The 22,199-nt window shown below is 41.4% G+C and overlaps 1 protein-coding gene across 1 annotated transcript in view; it reads right to left on the minus strand.

Annotated features, from left to right (window-relative positions):
• The window catches only part of VPS41 (VPS41 subunit of HOPS complex), a 189,442-nt gene that overhangs the window by 18,019 nt on the left and 149,224 nt on the right, over positions 1–22,199 (minus strand). The window contains exons 15-22 of the mRNA XM_059074312.2: positions 21,430–21,491; positions 19,935–20,016; positions 17,150–17,242; positions 11,844–11,971; positions 10,205–10,349; positions 8,253–8,294; positions 8,050–8,100; positions 5,096–5,233 (exon numbers count right to left, since the gene is read on the minus strand). Coding sequence (XP_058930295.1) covers positions 5,096–5,233; positions 8,050–8,100; positions 8,253–8,294; positions 10,205–10,349; positions 11,844–11,971; positions 17,150–17,242; positions 19,935–20,016; positions 21,430–21,491 — 741 coding nt within the window. The remainder of the gene's footprint in view (positions 1–5,095; positions 5,234–8,049; positions 8,101–8,252; positions 8,295–10,204; positions 10,350–11,843; positions 11,972–17,149; positions 17,243–19,934; positions 20,017–21,429; positions 21,492–22,199) is intronic.

Here is a 22,199-nt window from a genome sequence, read left to right on the forward strand (position 1 = left end):
TCGGGGAGTTCGGGTTTTTTGAGGGCACAAACCACCCATCTCTTTGCATGGCCCTGCAATAAAACTTTCTGCTCCAAACTCCGATGTTTTGGTTTGGCCTCACCGTGTGTCGGGCACACAAACTCGTGTTCGGTAACAGGAATACGATTGGATACGTATTACAGAATGTTTAGAGAAAGATCATTTGAATAAAGATGAGTATGATGCTTAAAGTGGTATATTACTAAAAGGTATCCATAAATCAATTCTGTACCTGGAAATTCACTGACACTTTAAAGTACCACTCAGGAGCTGCAAACAGAGCCACCGTCCTATTCTTGAACACATGAGTGTCTCAAACCACACAGAGTTTGTGGCCTGAAGGCTCACCTGAGCTGTCCAAGATAGCAGCCACTTGCTATAGGTGGCTCTTTGAATTTAAACTTCAATTCTTCACTATCCATATTTCAATTACTCACGGTTGCTACATGTGGCTAGTGGCTACCTCGTTAGAGTAGACTGCAGCCCATTTTCAGCACTGCTGGAAGCTGTTTTAGGATACTGTCAAAAATGACCATTCACGTGGGAGGAAATGTCTGAAGGCTGATCTGGAGTCAAGAGTGGTCTGGAAGGCAGGCAGACGTGTAACACCAAGCTCAGAGGTAATCCGGGTCTCTGCAATTTGAACTTCACAGATTTATAAATGTTTTATGATGAGTTCCTAACAGTATTTTGAATAACCCTTTTCTCGTATATGAGAAAGTAGAGACTCTAGAAATCTCTGGACTTTCTGAGTAAAGTGTAGAAAAAAATTTCTGGCACACAGAGTTTTTCTATTACTGACACAAGTAAAGCGTAAGAGCATGTTTTCTTATTTTAGATTCTTGAATGTTCCTGAGCCATAGAGCTCCCTCTAGAGGAAAAGAGTAGGGAAACAAAGATTTTTAAAGCCAACAGGAAAGACACACACACACAAGCTCAGAAAAGGAGAATACACACACAAGCTCAGAAAAGGAGAATAATAGAAAAAAAGTGACAAGACAATAATAACAGAAATTGAGTAAAAAATGATGCAAAAATAATATTTTAATTTTCCTTCTCCTGATTTAATGTAAAGGTAAGTAAGAGAGTTAGAAATTTGGGGTTAACTAACAGAAACCTTATCAACTATATAGACTATACAATGAATTCTACCTAGCCTTGACCCTGTCATCTTTTATCCAGTCTTATTTTTCAATTTCTTTAAGGAAAATTTATAAACTGTGCACCTTCCACTTTATGCCTCCAAATTCATAAATACTGCCACCTGTGAGTGCCATTAGATATGAGAGCACTCATAGATTCAGGTATTAATAATAAAGCTGATACTCTGCTTTTAACTATTCTAGGCATAAGCAAATCAGGTTTGCAAATGAAAACTAGTGCCTGGGCTTCCCTGGTGGCGCAGTGGTTGAGAATCCGCCTGCCGATGCAGGGGACACGGGTTCGTGCCCCGGTCCGGGAAGATCCCACATGCCGCAGAGCGGCTGGGCCCGTGAGCCATGGCTGCTGAGCCTGCGCGTCCGGAGCCTGCGCTCCGCAATGGGAGAGGCCACAACAGTGAGAGGCCCGCGTACCACAAAAAAAAAAAAAAAAAAAAAAAAAAAACAAAAAAAAAAAACTAGTGCCTGATGACCATACCTGGAAATTATGGAAGAAAGAGCAGTTTAAAAACCGATGTCTTTCACGATTATTGCAGTAGTAAGGAATATCTTTATTACTGTTGTAATTTTAATTAACTGTTTAAACCTGAAAAATGTTTTCTCATCCTAGAGGAAAGAATACGGGACCTGAAGTTGAGACCCAGGTTCCAAGTCTTGGCCCTTTGACTTAGTAGCTCTAGACTTTGGCTTGTTTCTTTCAACTCCTGAAGACTCAGCTTGCCATGTATAAAATGACTTTATCCACCGACCTGCACTTTTGTAGAGATGAAATAAAAACAAGGAACATGAAAGCTCAGCACATATGATAAAGTACAACAAAAACTGTTTCGGGATACTTTTTTTTTAAAAAAAAGCCTATGTTTATTGTCTTTTCAAATTGCTGTAGATGTTATAAATTCCTACCCACCCTGTATCTCCTTTAGAATGAACAGTTTCATAAAAACTTATGATTCATTTTGGAATGTAAGAGTTGTGGTGATTTTAAATCCTGAACCCTGGTCTTTGGGAACTTCATTCCTAAAGGGCGTCTAATGTGATGCAAAGTCTCTACAAACTTGCTGGCCACATGCTCCTGACTGAGGCAGATAAGTTTGACCTGGATTCTCAAAGATTTCACCCTTTCGCTCAGCGATGACCCAATCCCAGCAAAGGCAGACAGCCAGAAATGAGGAAGACAGAGCTGTATTCTGTTGGAAGTGAATTATCTACAGTAGTGAGTCCACGTGGTCTGAATGCCGTGAAACCTTAAACACTTCCCATTTAAAATAAAAACAAACACCAAAATACAACCTCAGCGTCTTTTGGACTAAACAATCTATAAACGCTTCTGAAGTAGAGATGTCTTGGGGGTGGGTGGAAGGGGGAATTAAATTTTTTAAGTTCTTAACTTTATATTCAGTAGAAACGGAGACCAAATTTTCCGAGTCTCTCTTTAGACAAAACGGGTGAATCTGTACCCCATGAGCTTCATTTTACCATCAGCATGTTTAGGATGCTTTTTTTTTTTTTTTTGTAAGTATTTTACTGAAGTAGAGTTGATTTACAATGTTGTGTTAATTTCTGGTGAACAGCAAAGTCAGTCCGTTATACATATATATACATTCCTTTTCATATTCTTTTCCATTATGGTTTATCACAGGATATTGAATATAGTTCCCTGTTGCTATACAGTAGGACCTTGTTGTTTATCCGTTCTATATATAATAGTTTGCATCTGCTAACCCCAAACTCCCAGTCCATCCCTCTCCCAACCCCCTCCCCCTTGCCAACCACAAGTCTGTTCTCTATGTCTTTTGAGTCTGTTTCGTAGATAAATTCATTTGTGTCATATTTTAGTAGGATGCTTTTAATGGAGGGAAAAATCTACTTTGCTTTTTATGCATTGGTAGCTTTTTTCATGTTACAAGTAAACATAAAAGGAATTTGCTTCTAAGATGATTAAGTGTGCACAGAGTTCCTGTTTCTAGGGAGAAAGGAATGAGATCCTTCATGAGTTACAGTCAAGAAAATCTGCTTTAAGATGGCTTGGGGTACCTGAGCAAGGATAGTGGTATATTTTTGCAAATGTACAGATTTCCCACAATGGAGTCTGGTGCAAAGATAATCTCTTATAAAGATGTCTCAGTGACCTTTAACATGAAAGCTAAAAATGTGGATTACTGACTTGATTATAATGACATGTTTCCACCACTACCATCTTGAATCCATTTTGTTCAAAATTCTCTTTCAGTGGAAAACATGAGATAACTTAAACTTAAAAAAACTATTTAAAACGTACTTGTTTTCAGATGCTTGTGTTGAGTTCTCTTACATGCAACTGGTTCTTCTCAGCAGAAAGAAACATTCAAAAAGGTCTACACAATGCTCCAAGTGAGGTCTCCGTATTAGAAGTACCATGTGTGGGGTGGAGATTTTCTGATGCTCCCTTTGCGGGCAGAGTAGTGTGACTTCTGCTGAACACTACCGGACTGGAAAACTGCAAACCAGATGGGCTGAAAGTGTGTTCCGGACACGAACGTTATGGAATCTGTGTGGGCCCCTCTGCATCTATGTTCAGTGAATGGGAAGAAGGGAGCCTGGGTGGGTGCTGATCACCCTTGCGTGCGGGGCTCTGGCTGAGGAGTCTGCGACATACAGCCACGTCCTCCTGGAAGCAAACGATGTTTCCTCCAAAAGTGAGACAAAAGCAAACGGGCACTCAAAGGGTAAGATTCTCCCTCTTTTTCTAGGTGATAGATTCTAAAGTGAGAAAAGAGAGGAACGTTTGCTTTTCTTTTCTAAGATGATGTGTTTCCAAATTTATTCTTGAGAAAAAGCCTTAGGGCCCGAACATAAAATGTTAATGTCTTTCATAAACTGATATGCAGGCAAGATTTTTTTTTTTTAATTGCAGATTTTGAAAGTGCATTGAGCTGAAACTGGCTCATAGTGAATTCAGTACATTTGAAGTTAATCATCATGGGCTGAGGAAGCAACTAGAAAAGTTGCTTTATCAGTCAGCTTCTTAGTACGTATCTCTTATGGGTCAAATAAGTATGTTCTATTGATAGACACAGGTGACTATGAAAAGTGCTTGCTCTCTGGCCATCTGAATTGAGTAAAGACACTTGTAGGTGGTAGCGAGTATTCCAGATGGTATGAAGAACCATGGGAAACAAAACTGATGGTCTTCTATCGGCCAGTTTCTAGTACACACATAGTAAGTATTATAGTTTATTTTGAAACAGCAGGCTCATGACACCTACTAGTTTATATTCAACCCTAACTAGAACCTCGTATGGATCAATTTATCCATCCACTAACTCGGTCAGGATGCAAAAAACATTTAGTGTCTAATGTGTGCTGGCTACTGAGTTTATCAAAATGAGTGAGACAAACTCCTTGTCCTTGAAGAATTTATAGGATGGTGGGAGAGACTAGTAATTATATCTATGAAAACTGTAACGGAATGTAGTGGGAGAGAGAAATACAAAAATATATAAGGTGGGTATTTAAAGCAGAGGGGGTGTAGGACTGACGTTATTGACTTTTGAGTCCCGACTGGGGCAGTTGCCTCTGGCTTGGGGCGGTCCGTGTCCCTGTCCCAGCCTGACTCTGAGGTCCCACCCTGATGCTGGTAAACTGCCTCAGACTTCCGACAGTGTTTTATTGTTGACTGAGTCCTAGACCCTGGATTAAACCTTTCTTCCAGTTAAACCTGGCACAGAAATACTTGAGCTCCTCACCAAAATCTAATCCAATAGGACCTCCTGTTCTCATCAGAATACCCAGCAAAACCTACTGCTTTGAGAGCAAGGCTTCCCCTTGAACGGGGATGGTTAAGCAGAGAGAGGAAGACTAAGATAACCCCGAGCTTACCAACAGTGAAGACTCTGTCACCTCGAAGTGTTTGAGCAGGGGCGTCTGTGACTTACCTTTTCAAGGGGGCAGTGGATACTGTCTCGGAGAAATGGAAGCAAGTTGGGTCGGTCGAATTCAGCATAAAGGCTGATCTGCTTCTCGTGGTAGCGCTGCCCCTTATGATGGTCTCTTTTGAAAAGCTTATGCAGATACTAAAAAGAACAAAGGAATAAACCCGGAATATTAAAATAAGAAAAGCAATACCCGTTTAACACTGCTATTTTCAGTTCCAAACAGCTTCCACGGAGAGGCTGGCAGAAAAGCAGTTTTCAGCAGAAATCTCTAGGTGAAGGGAAAGCGGAAAGAACACCTTGGGGAGAGCAAGGATATGCTGACATTCTCTCTAGAGTGGCCCCGAGTGACCTGGCTCTGCCACTGACCATGTGACCTTGGGCAGGTCACTAACCTCTGTGACTTAGTTTCTTCATCTGCAAAAATCTCCTGGGGTTGTTGTGAGAGCTGAATGAGTTACCATTTGTAAGTCACTCAGAACCATGCCTGGCATGTACTCGGCACCACAGAACTGTTAATGACAGGAGTGGTTAATATCATCACGATCATCTACTTCGCCTCAGAAACGATCAGTGGTGTTCCTGGATCATAAAAATTCTCAGCCTTCATGTAAAAGGGGGTAGAGTCATGAGACAAGAGCATGTTCTTAAAAACTCAAGTAGCAAGCGCTCAGTTAATTCTCATACGTTCTGCATCTTCTCTCCTTAAGTCTTGTTGAGATCTGTGTTTGCAATGAAATGGTGCCTCTCCTGGTGACCTCAAAAACAAAAAGTAAAAAAAATCGAGAAGAGTGCAGGTGTTCTGAACCCATTTTCAAAGCTGATTCCTTTCCCCGACCGTCTGAAAAACTTAATGGACCTCCAAGGGAGTGAGTGATTCACTTTCTACTCGGAGGCAAGTCTATCAGTATACTGTGCGGAAGCCAGAAAGCGACATTCAATGTCTAGTTCATGTTAAATGTACACCAACACCCCAGAACCCACCTGAGGCGGGGGGGGGGGGATTTCATCACACCAAGTGCGTTCGCCCCCCGAGTGGATTGGTTCTTCAGAAACACAGAGCGTCAGCCGGCCCTGAAGGTGTGACTGGGAACGAAGTCACCGGAGTTTGACATTCGCTGTTGCACGTGGTCACTAAATAAGCCTAACCAGGACACAAGCACACTGAGAAACCCCTCCTCGGGTTAACTGGTCCTCTTGCCCTCAGGCACGAAGGTGGGGGGAGTCAAGACAGAACTCCACCATCTGATGCAGACTCCGGCCCGTCCGCTGGCGCAGGGTCAGTGTGTGAGGTGCACACACTGCAGTTTCCCAGAGGCGCAGACAGGTTAGGAAGGCTCTGTCACACCTTCGGGGCAAATGTATAGAGACATTACCTTGCCTGACAGGCAAGATGGGCCACTGCAGTGTGAGCTCCACCGCCATTCCACTACTGCCCTAATGACACTCACTGGATCCCTCCTGCCTGTAATCCTGTCTCATGGCTCAAGGAGGCCAGAAATCACTGCTTTGTACACAAATCCCATGGTGGCCAGCACAGAGGTACCTTGCTTGGGTAAGCAGGTAATCGGGAGATTCCCAATCGTGAACAAAAGGGCAAAAGCATCTGTACAACCTCTGAGCAAAAAAACAAAACAAAACCAAACCCCAAAGTACCTCACATTGCTATCTTGGAGCCTTCAAAGGCGTCAGTGCATAAAACGGACTAGAATAGAACAGCTCTGTCTCCTAACCCGCCTCCTGGGGTGCAAAGATACAAGAGTCCTGATCTTATTGGACGGCCACAGTCGTCCTGGAACAATCCCTATTTTCACTTAGGACTTCTCGTATAGTTTTGAAAGGACGTGGAAAACACCTAGTCTTGCTTCAGGCCCACGATGAGAGCGATGCAGAGAATCCAGGTTAACTCCCAAGCCCCCGAAGGAAATGTAGAATCGGGACTGCGGGCACCAGCACAAGACCACACAAGAGAAGCAGAGGCACAAGGAACGTCCGGGTGAGACCCAGACAAGGCTCTGTTCTGTGACCATTCTGTGGTCCTGAACACGGAATGGCTGTGTGGTGTTTCCTAGGCAGGAGAACTTGACCTCCACAGAGCGCACAGGTCAGGGTGCTGGCTTGGCTGTAATTTATGCCATAATTATATTCAATGGTGACTACAGAAGTGTGGACAAAGAACAGTGCCCGTCACTCTGGTAAACAAGGAACGTTTGCTGGCCATCAAGCCCCCAGACACTGCAGCTTCTCGCCAACCCCCAACCCCCAGTGCGCCCTGAGGGGAATTCAGGATGGAGAAAAACACTAGTGGCCCTAGATAGTTAAGGTGCATGTGCAAGGAATAATTTCAGTGAGCCCAGACTCTCCCGTTTTCCCATACAGAGAAAGGCACTAAAATCATTAACTTGAGATGTGTGTGTGTGTGTGTGTGTGTGTGTGTGTGTGATTAGCAGTAATCTTTTGATGTTTGACACTATGTTGTTGCTTTTTCCTTCAGCAAAAACTCCTATATATCCTGGTTTCCCCCTACCTCTCTGGAACAGTCCCTCAGAGCTATCTGAGAGGCTGCTTTCCCGGGCTGTAGTTCACAGTAACGTGCTCAAATAAAACGTAACTCTCAACTTCTAGGTTGCGCTTTTTTTTTTTTTTTTTTTTTTTCAGTCAACAGAAGGAAGGTGCTTACTCCCAGGCATAGTTTGATAACACAAAAATGTGATAACTTTTTTTAAAATCACAATTCGATTGTGAGTCAAAGTTCAAGTACCTGAGCTGTTATTAATTCCTCATCTGGATTCAGAGCATATGCTGCATTATAACAATTACAGAATGTTGTTTGCGGTCAAACCTCCCATCTGAATATGACCCTGAAGTCTTCACTCCAGTCTTCTCAAACCCATACCGTAAGGTGATTTGCCTTCCTGTTCAATCAAAGGGCAAAAGAAGAGGACTGTCATGCTTACCACGTGCTGCAACTCTGGTCTGTCTTCTAATTCTTCCACTACCTTTTTAATCTACAGAAAAAAAAAAAATTTTTTTAATGTAGCGTCTAAGGAGGACACAAACATAGCTGCAAAATTATCTGATAAACGTCTCTCTTCTTTATGGCGATAGCGGTCCCAGACACTCATCTGTTTGAACACATGTAAAAACAAAAGGCACTCACTGAAATTTTATCTTCGTTGTCCAGAAGCATGTCAACAGCTTTCTGCAATATGAAAAAATAACCAGTCACTGAAATTTGCCATAGAAAAAAGAGAACACAGAATACAATGTATTGGATGAGGTATCACCATAAAAGGCAGAGGGGTTATTTTACACAGATAAGAAGGTTCTTAGCTTTACAATGGTCCTTCAGTGAGATATTTCTAACTGTATTTTAAAATGTGTTTTAATCTGAGGTCTCTGTGCTTTGCATAGACTTAAAATAGTGCCTTGCTATGGCTCACTAACACAAAACATCTATAGAGTTTGAAGTACCACAAAAATGAGCTTTGCTTCTGGCCAGCTGAATGGCGACTGAGTCCCTCTACAGATTCCACAGATACAAGAAGTTGCTCTTATGTGGAGGATGAGAGGAAAAATAAAAAAGAAAAGATAGCTGAAGTTTCATAACCATATAAAGCTTATGGATTTTGAGAATTGACTTTAGCCACCGTTAACATTCATGAAACACAAGTTAGACAGTGCCTGTAGCCAGAGGCGGTGGAAAGACAGCCCACCAGACTGAGCCTCATACAGAATTACCTGGGTCTTGTCCTTGACTCTATTACATTGCCTCCCTGTCTGCTGCGAACATTTTTTTTTTCTCTCTGAAATATTAGGACGTTGGAAGAGATTATCCTTAAGTGATTTTCTAATTAGAAGGTTCTGATTCCTTAACTTGGGTCCATGCTCTTGAATAGCAATTATTTTGAGCTCATTCATCTTTTGTCTATAGCTTCATAGGCAAAACTAGACTCTTGAGACACATGGGGGTGGGGTAGGTGTAAGGGGACACTGGATATGGGGAAATTGTAATTAATTTCTATATAAGCTTCTCATCCTCTTAGTCATTTTCTGCCAAAAAAGCAGAACCTCTGTCCCTTGAACTTCCTGGGAAATGCACTAATTATTTTCAGATTTGTACTGCGTAAGGACTTGACTCCATCAGTATGAAAAATGGGCTAAAAGCATCTTTCAGAAAAAAGAATTAGATTTAGCTCCTGTTTAAGGTTAAGCGTGTGAAGACTTATAACACATAATACCACTAAATACAGTAAAATAAAATTTGTAAAAATTCAAGTGACCCTTTTAGAGCCTTAAGGGTTCTACTCTTTAACTAAAATTTCGATTTTTTGGAATAAGAACCACGGTGTTGTATGAATCTCTTTCTTTCCATCATTAGCACTTGCATTAACTTTTCTTTGTTTAAAACACACAGCTTGTATCACTTTACAAGAGCCACTGTGAGCTGTGGAGGTAGGGTGCCCTCCTGAGACAAGCACTCCACTCTTCAAATCTGTCCTGTAGTAAAGTGATACATCCCACATGTATCACTGAGCATCAGCCGAGACCGGTGGAAGCTCCACATGCTAAAGCTGTGAATACCAAGGAATAAAACTGCAACAAATGGATCAAAATAGTTTACTTAAAATTTGAATTCTGGGACATACAATTAATAGGGTTGAAGGAGCTAAAGCATACGGCTAGATTCTCTGTTTCTATGAGTTATATGAAATGTTTTACCAAAATAAAATTATTTCATACACACACACAGACACACACAAAACTTCAAAAGTTCCACATCATATTATGATTGCTTTTACAGACTAACCACATCAAGTAAAGGATTCCTGAATGCCGACTACTAGAGTAACATCCAGGGAGGGTCAGAAGGTTCTGAACGTGATCAGCATACAGCCAAGTTATGTGATTTATTAACTACTCCAGCATGTAGACAAATGTCTAATTATTAAAAAACTTGGGACAGCACAAATAATCTGCCAGTAGTAAAATAAGAAACACATTATACGTCATTCACTTTGCTGTACACCTGAAACTAATACACGTTGTAAATCAACTATACTCCAATAAAAATTTTTAAAAAATAAAAATTAAAAAAAAAAGAAACATTACCTCGGAATCAAAATCCATTAATAAAATAATTTTATCCTTGATAGAACTGAAAAGATTATGCTTGTGGATCAACTGGAAAACATCCTTATGTCTTAACGTTAAGTATATTTCCAGAGCATTGCCATAGTTTTTGTCATAGGTGTACCTGGTAAGACAAAAGTTTTTACATTAATGTTCACCAACACTTCTAAGAAAACACACAGATACACACATATAAATCATGTTTTACATGAATGAAAACTGAAAATCTTGTTTAGAGAGAAAAGCTAACTTTATTTAGAAAAGTGTTCCTTGGGATTTAACTATATGTGACCAATAAGTATTTCTTTCTCAGAACCTTGCTTCCCATCTCACCAAAATTTTAGAATATTTACAATATTCAACTAATATAATTTTTCTTAAAAAGGTAAACTCTCAAAATCTTTCAGAGAAATCCATATACCAAAGAAATTATGACCCGACATGAAGGAAATTCTTATTCTAGTAACAGAAAAATCAGTTAAAATTCTTACAAGCAGTGTTCAGCTGACAAAGGGGTGATATTCCAAAAGCTTCTCTGTAAGGAGGTTGTATAAAATTTAAATGTGTTTTTCTGTTGAAACGGTGTTTTTCACATTGCTTAATTCCCTAAGCCAGCTCCTAAATGCCAACTGACCCTAAATTGCCCTGGGAATCCATTCTTAGCACTACAGAATTATTAGTATTACTAGTACCTTGTTAGTACTACAGAATCCACGGAAAACTAGAACAGTGTTTCCAGAAGAAAATCCTTAGTGCTCCAACTCAGAAGGCCACACACGTGTCCTCTTCTGTGGAAAGTCTTAAGCAGCCCTGAAATTCTAGGCCATTTTGGTGTACCTTTCTTGGTCTTGAGTAAAAGATGTAAGAGGATGCTGGAGCGGGTTGTCTGAGGTGGGGGGAGTGTTGAGGGGCTGAAGCGGGATGGTCTTCCTGAGATTAACTGCAGTGTGCTGCTGCTTGTTTCACTAAACCAAAGTTCCTAGAGGGCATGGGTGTATCTTTATCTACCTCTGCGTCACAGGCATATGGCACAAAGCCCGGGTCACCGAAAGCACCCAATGAATATGAAAAGCATTAACCAGGCTTCCGTTTTCTAAGCCCTAATTCAGTGCCAGGCACTGCACTTAGCTCTTGATGATGAAACTTCATGAAAACCATCCCTTACACTCCTGGTGTAGTGGTATCATGCAAGATTCTCATGAAAACCATCCCATAAGGAATTGTCACCTGTGCTCTTATAGATAAGGAGTCTGTGGTTTGAGAAATCTACTGACCTGCAGATCCAAGAATGACAGAACCCAGCGCCTCACTGGGAAACTGATTTGCTTGAGGCGTCTAAGACCTGGCACCCTTCCCTACCTGAACCACTGCCCCTACCAAATGATTCTGGATAGGGTTCCTCTCCTCTGGGAAGCAGATGACATGACAATTGTAAGTTTCACACGATTTCCTTATGTTCTCGTTGTTGACCGGGGGCTTACGAAAGATTTTTACTAAGAGTGAATGTAGGAAAATAGTATAGCTCTGCACCCTCCCAATTCAGTGTGACAGATATAAAATAGGAAAGACTTTTCATGTAGATTGATTTGGAAAAAAAGAAGCGCTAAAATATACTCACAATTCTGCCAGGGTTTTAAGTAAGGTTCTGTTCTGACTGTCTTTCTTCAGGTGATCCCGAACTGCTTGAACTATTACTGAATTGTTGTACAGGTCTCCTGGCCATTCTCGGATCAGTGTGGCAAAACCCTAACCAAGGCGGAGAACAGAGGAAGCACACTCTTTAAACAGGAAAACAATCCAAAGAGTTCATACAATTCCTAAAACTATTCATGGAAAACAGACAAGATCACGTTAGGGTTAAAACATTGGTCCATACACGTATCGTCAGTTTTCACGGGTGGTGAGGGAGGCGCACCGTGTCCGCATACGCATCCCCATTCGCCATTCCTGAGAAGTGGGCGGTGCCATCCCTTCTCTTGTGACTGGACGAAATGCACAAGGAAGCAAGGCCCCCAGGTCCTTCCATCAAGTGCCGCTGCAGAGGCAGAATTTAGGTCTGACTTGCTCTCTCCTCATTCTGGACTAGCCATATCACTCGGAGAACATCTTTAACATCTTACAGATACTGTCCAAGTCAGCTACACAGCCCGTACTGAGCACACGGTGGCTTTGCATCCACAGTGGGATCACCCGGCATCCCACCTTCAACACGTTATCATCTCTATCTTCCTCTACTCATGCCTCTAAACCTACTTTTGTTTGGGGATTTAGGACGCTGGTTCAAGTCTGTCCCCTGCTCTCACCCTGACTCTCTCTCGATCTCAAATTTTGTGGTTCTGATAGAAAACTCCAGACCCCCGATTGGATCCTGTTTCCCTCCAGGGCTGATTCTTGGCCAGTGTTCTGGGCAGCTGTGCCGTCCTGATTCTCAACTTTAGCCCTTGTGACTCAAAGTATTGGGGAGCTATTTACTTACTGATCCTTGACAACTTTTAGGAAAAAAAAAATACAAAAGAAAACTGTAGATGTTTTCAAAGGTAGCAAATAGAAGTAAAAACTCCACATTATTGAAAAAAACCATATTATTTATATTAAATAACTCAACCAATGCTTTAATGAACTACTTTGAATTGGTTTAAATGATATTTAGAAATGAAAATTGTGTGGTGGAATTTGCTTCTATAAACTACCAGGATTTGCTAAGAAGAAAATCACAAAACTAATCAGGAATATAGTTTTTTTCTGCCAAAGAAGCCCCTAGCAAGGATGGCAAAAGACCAGAAGAGGCTGCACGTTTTCCATTCAAACTGCAACCTTCCTTCATATGAACATGATAGCAGTTTGACTCGAGAGATTTGGGGAGGGGCGAGTCAGGAAGTAAAGAGGATACATTTCATAAAACTACTAAACCAGAACACTAAAATGTTCTCTGAATCAAAATATGTTGGATCAAGTTTCTGTTTTCTTAAGGCTCTGCAATTTATAAGATTAAAAAAAAGCCCTGAAAAGATTTCCACCCCCAATACTGGCAGCTCTCAGTAGACCTGAAACCAGAAGTAATAACTGTTCAGGAAAAGAAGAAAGCCTGGCTCCTTTTCCTCTTTTCCATGACTCAGGCAACGGCCTTGCAGTACTGCCAACTTCTAATACAAAATAAGACAAAATGACAGGTCATGTTGTGCGATAAAAACCTGAGGACTTGGGTTTCCCCGGTGGCGCAGTGGTTGCGAGTCCGCCTGCCGATGCGGGGGACGCGGGTTCGTGCCCCGGTCCGGGAGGATCCCACGTGCCGCGGAGCGGCTGGGCCCGTGAGCCGTGGCCCCTGCGCCTGCGCGTCCGGAGCCTGTGCTCCACAATGGGAGGGGCCACAACAGTGAGAGGCCCGCGTACCGCAAAAAAAAAAAAAAAAAAAAACAAGAACCTGAGGACTCCAACGTAAACTGAAATAAACATTGATCACATTTCCTGTTAGGCTTTTCTCTGCTTAACTGGTTTTGTTTACCTTTGAATAAATGTGCTAAAAAATACTGATGAAATCACCCCTGGGGCCTTTATTATGAGAGGACACAGTTATCAGGGAGCTACTACGATACAGAGGCAAAATCAGAGAAGCCCCATCATTAAGATGCCCATCGTTATTGGTTGGTCAGAAAGTCCGTTCGGGTCTTTCCGTAAGATTGAAGACTATTGTCATTAATATTATGAAGCAAAACGTCACTGATTAAAATAATTCTGCCAGGCTGTAAATTAAAAGGCAAGGCTATATGCATTTTAGTAGAAACCCCGTACAAAGAAGTTATGAAGGACCAGTACCTCCAAGAAAATACTGTTCATATATGTTAATTTTATTTGTAATCTGACGTTTAGTGCTATATTTAGCAGCACAAAATCTTCATCCACATTATATGTGATCAAAAATGTTGCTACAGAACACTGCTATCTGATTATGGGACAGTTTAATTCAAAATTAAACATGAAACGGAGAATGATGTAAGCTGAAATGCAAATTATTTATAAGAGCTTATGACAAACCAAATTATTTATAACCTTAATAGTACTGACCAGGCAGACACCCTAAAATATTCAGGAAAAAAACATCTACAAGCTTTGAGTCATGCTTATTTCTTTCAGTCGCAGTCAAAAGTTTTCCAGATATGAATTAACAAGACACCTTTCATGATACAGGATTGAAAACAGTTTTTTGAAAAAGTGAGGCTTGAATCATGAATTGTAACAGAATCATACAAATAATAAAATTGCTTTTTTATGGTTAAATTACATTAGTTTAAAAACAGGACAAGTATACTAAGCTTCAGTATTTCAAAATAAAGCTCATACTCTTTCCATCATTTTCACAGAACACTCATAATTTTCTTGCTTTTGGGAAGATGTACAAAGATGGAAAATTGATGACAGCCACTCTGTGTACACAGAACATACTGGAAAGAAAGAGAAGTCCATTATAAGTCTTTCTTCACAGAAGAAACCTTTTCCAATAACTACGGCCAATAATGGACTCTCATTGGATCTCTTAAAACACGTTGCTCTGCCTGTCTGACTTCTTTTCTAGTTGTTTGAAGCTTATTAACACAGTCTCCCCAGTCAGTCTGTAAGCCCACTGAAGCCTGGGACTGTGTTTTTATTTCTCTTGGATCCGAGTGAGTACTCAGCCCAGTTCTTGACCACGGTAGGTTCTAAATAAAGATGTGCTGAATTGGACTGAATAGGAAATGAATAGAAACCAAACTCCGAGACGCTGGCAGTTGGCACCTAGCACAAATGGCAGAAACTATTACCATAGACTCTTCCGTACAGACCTGGAAAGGAATGGACCCTTGCTGGTAGGGAAGACTGGCTTATGGTAACAGAGCACATGGTGATAAGAGGGCATGAAGAGATGCTGCCTTCATTAGTTTGTACAGTTATTAAAGAAATATGTTGTTCAAGTTTAATTCATCCAAAAGCACATAGTCCCTTCCTATGATAAGAATACAGGCTTGGAACAGTAAAGGAACTACAGAGGTCACACGGGCATCAGGATGCTTGAATCTGACGTATCCAGGAACACGTGGCCGACAGTAACTGACCAAGTGTGCGAATTATCAAGATACAAGTGCACCATCTTAAAGGTCCCTTTAGATCTTAAGCTCTAAAAACCGTCTCAGAATATAGTGTTTGCATTATTACTCCTCCTTAAATTGAATCAGTTATTTGTTAAAAAAGTATCTCAGTAGGTACTCAAAACACAGGAGTTCTTTTTCTCATTCCCTCTCTGATTCTCTCTTTCTAATCTATTAATCTTTCTTTTTGTTGGTTTTTTTTTTTTTTTTTTTTTTTAAGGCTGCACCACGTAGCATGCAGGATCTTAGTTCTCCGACCAGGGATCAAACCCATGCCCTCTGCAGTGGAAGTGCGGAGTCCTAACCACTGGACCGCTAGGGAATTTCCATTCTATCTATTACCCTTTCTGCAAGCCACTCCGCATTCTTGTGGGAAGGAGAAAAGCTGTAAATAAAGTCTTCCTTATTTTCAAAACATAACATCAGAAGGTACAAAGGCAGTGACAACCTGCAACATACAGTGAGGTACCAAGAATGAAAACTGATCACTGGGTTAGGTCCCTGAACTTTATAAGGAGCTGAAGATGGTGCCACTTTTTGGAAAGACTTTGAAGTTCGTGCAGAAGCTGGAGAACAGCAGTTGGTGGTCCGATATCTCCTGATTTATGGGTCGTCCCAGCACCAGCTCTGATAAAGAGCTTACCAGCCTTGTCTAGAACCTGCCCACGAGAAATACCATCTTCTCCTCTAGCCAGAAGCGGGTGAAGGCTGAGCCTTCCCACCACATTTCGTGGACAGCTTTATTAGAGCACCCAGCATATAACGTAATAATTTATCTGTTTATATCAGGGGTTCTCAAACTCAGTCCTGTTGACACTTGAGGACAGATAATTCTTTGTCATAGGGGGGCTATCCTGTGTGTCGTAGGATGTTTAGCAGTATCCCTGCTGGCCACCATCCACTAAATGCCTGTAGTGCCAATTCCCCAGTAGTGACAATCACAAATGTCTCCAGACATCGCCAAATGTCCCCTGGCGGGGCGGGGGGGAATCCACCTCTGTTGAGAGCTGCTGGTTTATATGCTTGGGTGTGACTCAGACTACAGCTATCGCTAAATACACATCATTTCATTCACATCTGCATGCTTAGAGCCCAGCACATTCCTGGAATACAGTAGGCACGGAACAGAGACTTTCTGAATAAATGCATTTTAAAGGAACAAACTTTAAAAATTATCATCCATTTTGGGTGAATGCAAACACCAAATTTAAAGTCAAACCCAGGCATACCTATTATGGATGGCCTTAGGCAAGTTATTTAATTTTTAGTTCCGCTGTAAAATTGGATATTACTATGTACAGCGTTGCTGGGAGTATAATATCGCAACATGCATGTAAAAGTGCGGCGTGTACAGTAGATAAGCAGTTTAAGTACCACCTTTCTCCTTAAACAATAAGCAAAACAGATCATTTCCAATCCCCTTCTCCCTACCTGCGTCCCAATTTCTCTGCAATCCTCCTTTGGCAAACTTAGTTCTGAGACTCAAGTTTTAGAAAGTTCTGAATTCTTTAAGGGTAGTAGAAGCATCATTAGCAGATGCTATTCTATTTATGAATTCCCCCAAATGGCACTTGGTCCTTTCCCTTTAGCTCTATCGAAGAGGTAGCTTTAAGGAAATATTCAAAATGTCCATGGATTAGACATTTTCTCTACCAAGGTCATCAGAGTGTATGTATCTCAGTTTCATCTACCACAGAGAAACTGCAAATCTGTTGCCTTTAAGCCAGCTGCTCCAGTATACCATTTTTCTAGATTTCATAACATTTTTCACTGAGAACAATTTGACCATGTTGGAATGTCATACCTCATAATCACTTTCCAAAAATTCATGCAAGATCATTTCATAGATGAGTGGTTTCAGAACTGGATCCCCTCTTGGCAAATAAGGACTAATAGCCTAAGGAAGGAAAAGGGAAAAAAAAAATCTTTAAAAAGTAGCAAAATAAAACTGGACTCCAAAGAGGCAGCAAATATAAACATATACATTTACTTTAAAAACTTAAGGCAACAGAGTACTTTGGAAAAATATTACGAAAAGATTCAAATAAGCTCTACCTTCTTATAACATGTTACAATACATTTTAAAAAGTATAGATAAGGTGTCTACATGTATGAATGAATGAATAAAAGACACTGCCTTGATTAAGTTAAACATTATCTCTCTGTTCTTCCTGATAAATTAATGAAAATCTAAGTAATATAAGGGAGAATGATGATAAAAGTCAATCAAGGAGTTATAGGTCATCTATTCAGCTTCTTTTTTTTCCTTAAAATGCAATACATCAACTTTTTTTTTTTTTTTTTGCGGTACACAGGCCTCTCACTGTTGTGGCCTCTCCCGTTGCAGAGCACAGGCTCTGGAGGTGCAGGCTCAGCGGCCATGGCTCACGGGCACAGCCACTCCATGGCATGTGGGATCCTCCCGGACCAGGGCATGAACCCGTGTCCCCTGCATCAGCAGGCGGATTCTCAATCACTGCACCACCAGGGAAGCCCTACATCAACCTTTAAAAACCCATAATCATCGTTTGAAATTAAGGGAAAATAAACCTTGTGTTTTTAGCTACTTCAGCACTGTGTTAAGTGCTGAATTTCCAAACACTGTAAATGGTTCCGCAGTGCACTACCTGCCAGTCGCCATGCTCTGTCCTGGGGACCCAGAGCTCCAGGAACTGTCCCCAAGAGCTCACAGCTTCAGAGGGAAAATATGCAGATATCTAAACAGCCAGTTGCAATATTGCGTGCTAAGTGTCTTGAGAGAGGGGCAAACAAGATGCTGTGTCGAGGTGGATCTTGGAGACTGAAGCAGAAGTGACAGATGCCAGGGGCCTGTCAGGCCAAGAGAGGGGGGGAAGGGCACCCTGGTAGAGAAAACAGCATGGGCAAAGGCATGGAACCATGAATGCACACTCGGCAGGCAGGGAGGGCAGCATGGCTCAGACATGTGAGACGGGGGTCACGGGAGGGAGACGAGGCTGAAGAGGAAGGTGACGTGGGGTCATGGAAGGGCTTCACATTTTATGCTCTGAGCAGGAGGGAAATGAGAGGAGCACATTTAGTTTTTAAATGGCTAACTGTGGGTTAGGGTTGTCTATAGATCTGCCAGAAGGCCCTTGCAATAGCTCAGGCGGGAGTTAAGGCAGTGGTACCAGAGCGGGAGGAGAGGCCCAACTGGTACTGACAAAGTGAAACTGACAAGAATTGGAGATAAAACAGAATAAGGAGGTGAGTTAGATGTTCTCATCAAGACGATGGCTTTAGCTGCATAGCACAGGGAGATCAGCCCAGTGCTTTGTGACCACCTAGAGGGGTGGGATAGGGAGGGTGGGAGGGAGACGCAAGAGGGAGGGGATATGGCGATATATGTATACGTATAGCTGATTCACTTTGTTATACAGCAGCAACTAACACAGCATTGCAAAGCAATTATACTCCAATAAAGATGTTAAAAAAAAGAGACAGTGGCTTTGAGCTATTAAGCATGGAGAAATGAGTATATTGTGATGTGGTACACACAGATTGAAAGGAGAAGGACCAAACTTGGGAGGGAAATGGATTCACATTAATCTGAGTGATCATTCTCAGCAGCATGTACACACAAGGAAAAATGTCCATCACACGCTTCCAACATAGATAAGGAATTCAAAATAGAGGTCTGGGTGATGGAGCCATCATGGTAAACATGGCCATAGGACTGGAGAAGATCCCCCAAGGTCAACCCAATAAACATGACGAGAAGTGTCCTTGAGGGTCTCCTGGAGAAGAGTTACATTTATGGGGCAAGCAGAGGACAAGGCACAGGGCTGGCCAGCTGAATAACTGGAAATTTTAAAAGCATGTTCATAATTCTAAGAGAACACTGAAAAGGCTCACAAATACTGAAAAGTTTTTTTTTTCCCCTGTTGCGGAGCACAGGCTCCGGACGCGCAGGCTCAGCGGCCATGGCTCACGGGCCCAGCCGCTCTGCGGCATGTGGGATCTTCCCGGACCGGGGCACGAACCCGTGTTCCCTGCATCGGCAGGCGGACTCTCAACCACTGTGCCACCAGGGAAGCCCCTGAAAAGTTTTTTAAAAATGTTTTAAACAGATCTCCAGACATACGAATACTTTATTGATTAGTTTAGATATTGTAAACTAAATTGAAAGCTAAAAAAATGAAATATCAAAATTTGTTCAAGCCACCTGGTCAAAATTTTCCATTTGTCTTCCAGCAAGTAAGATGTTGGAAAATGCACTAATTCTTCAGTACATGTGAAAAAAGCCTTATGTTTATAATCTGCTGTGAGGAGACTATACCTGTTTTCCACATTCATTAAAAAGAACATGAAAACTTCCATCTGAATACAGAGGGAATTGGAGGGAGATAAGAAAGTGAACATATCATATATGTAATACATTTGTATATATTTTATGCACATAAAATACAAACCAGATTTCTATTTGGTAACTAATTTCTAAAAGTTTTTGTTTCTAGCTGAAATAGTACTCGCTTCCCAATAAAGAACTGATTACTATTAATTTTATTTCCATCTCAATATTAATATACTACATACAAAAATTAGAGAGTTAAAAATAAAGCTATGCTTACCTTAAGCTGTCCAATTTCTTTAAATTTATAAACTTCATATTCCCAGAGTGCTGCATTTTTCCCAAGAATTTTCTGGCATTTGCTGGCAGTAAAAACATCCCAGGGAAAAGAGAGTATAAATAAAGAAAACAAACAGAGACGGAATAAGTAGACACTTCCCCTAGTGGTTTAGATAAATCTCTCATCCCAGAACTTTGACAAATTTCCATTTCAAGTGCCAATGAACATAAAGCTATTACTGGTACTCACTTGACTGCAGATACAAAGTTGATGGAAATCATGAAAATACGAAATACTTATAAATAAAGATGAATCCCTTTCAGAAGACTTTGATTAGGGGTTTTCCCACTGATTTCTCTGTTCTGAGTTTCCTACTTATCCAGATGAGTGCTGCTGGTCTAGGGACCCTTCTTGCCTTGAAGAAATATCATACCCCAAGGTGTCAAATGAAACCACTTTTTCAATGGCTTTAAATAGTGGACTACAAAATCAGACTTTAGAAAATATTAGAATCCTACTTCAGTGTATAATTCAGAAAAATGTTCACGTATGAATAAAACTTTTGATTTACACATCAAAGAAACACATTTCCCTAAATGAGGGGACAAAAAGTGGCCCTGAAGACTGTGTTTCCGGGCAGCACGCAGTCCTGCAGATGGCACTGTGCAGCTCGAGGGGGAACTGCCCACACAGACCCACACGACCACTATAAACCATTTACGTTTTTGTCCTGCAAACCGGGAGCCTGGGGCCTGATCATTTCCATTTATTGCCACCCTCCTGTTGGGAGACTGTCCTCCTTGAGCTGCGAGCAGCGGCCCTGGCTGCTTTTATCCTGGACTGTCTCTCCTGGGATGCTTGTAGCGTGAACAGCCCTGCAGGTGAGAGGACACAGACTGTGTCTCCCTCTGGAGCACAGGGCAGGATTGTTTACTGCCCAGTAAAATAAAAATAACTTCCTCTGGAGCCAAGGGCAGGCAGGCTTACTGCCCATTATAAAAGAATCAGACACCCTAAGCCCAGGGTCCCTCTCCTGTAACACAACCTTCTGCCTGGGCAGGGTCACCTGGGCCTCTCTGCCTCATGCTGTGGGATCTGGAGAAAGTGCTGGTACTCTGGCCATGACTACTGCAGAGGTAGACGGTCCTGTGTCTCTGACCCCGGAGTATCAGGTCTTTTGCCAGCACTCACGAAACTGGCAGGCAAACTTGTCAGCTTATAAAAAGGGTAAAATATCAGACTCTTCATGATTTTTGACACCCTTCTCATTAAATAATGAGAAAACCATTTTTTGTTTAGTGCAAATGAGATAGTAGGTGGGTAAATAACATGTGTCAATCCATTCTGCGGTTAAAAGCATTACTACTCAAAAATAACCCGTTATAAAGATGTAAAAAAAAAAAGTCTGTCAACTGTAGAGAATGACTTATTCATATGGCTAACATGGCTCAATTCTATTTATATTAACAAATAATTGTGCAAACATCTTGATTACCGTGCCGCTATGTCGTACTCTCCTTTCTCCACCAGGTGGTTTATATATGCCAAGCCGATGTCCTAGGGGAAATGAAATGAAGGAATTTCATACTTAACTGGAACACATGGAAAGTTGGGTCTCTGTTCCTGAGTGGGCCTGCTGACTGGAACCTGTTCACACATCTTAGTTTGCTTTATGTAATTATGTTCATTTCTTTCTTGAGCGTGTTTAAATATACTTGTATTCTCACAAAGTTTAGAGTTTACAATTTTAAAACATATTACTACTTTAAAGGCTCCTAACCTGCCCTCTTCTAAAAACTTTCCTACAAAGAAATCTCTGATAAGAGAAACATGATCCAACAATTTCATGTTGTCACTGGATATGAAATTGTTTCTTGTGCTTTCATCCCTAAAACGTGAGCTACCTGTCTCTTCTATACCAAGTCTGAGGAAATGCTCTAAGAAAAATGAAATGACAGATCATTTGAAAGGGAGATATTTAAAGTTAACGTCAAAGTGAAAATGAGTTCAGAAAACCAGGTCATTCAAACCCACGAGTTTACAGATGAGGAGACTGGAGCTCAAAGCAATGAACTGACTGACTTCACAGCATTCGTGGCTCATTCACTTATTCTACCTTAGTCCTGAAAGGATTTGAGGTGGCCTGTATCACCAGAGACGGGGGACCTCTTGCTTGATCTCCTCATGACTCTTATGAAAGATTAGTTCCACCTAAAAGCATTTGCATGAGAAGCTTGAACTCAATATATATAACAACACTTGGAT

The sequence above is a fragment of the Kogia breviceps genome, chromosome 9 (assembly GCF_026419965.1).
Source record: "Kogia breviceps isolate mKogBre1 chromosome 9, mKogBre1 haplotype 1, whole genome shotgun sequence".
Taxonomy (NCBI): Eukaryota; Metazoa; Chordata; class Mammalia; order Artiodactyla; family Physeteridae; genus Kogia; species Kogia breviceps.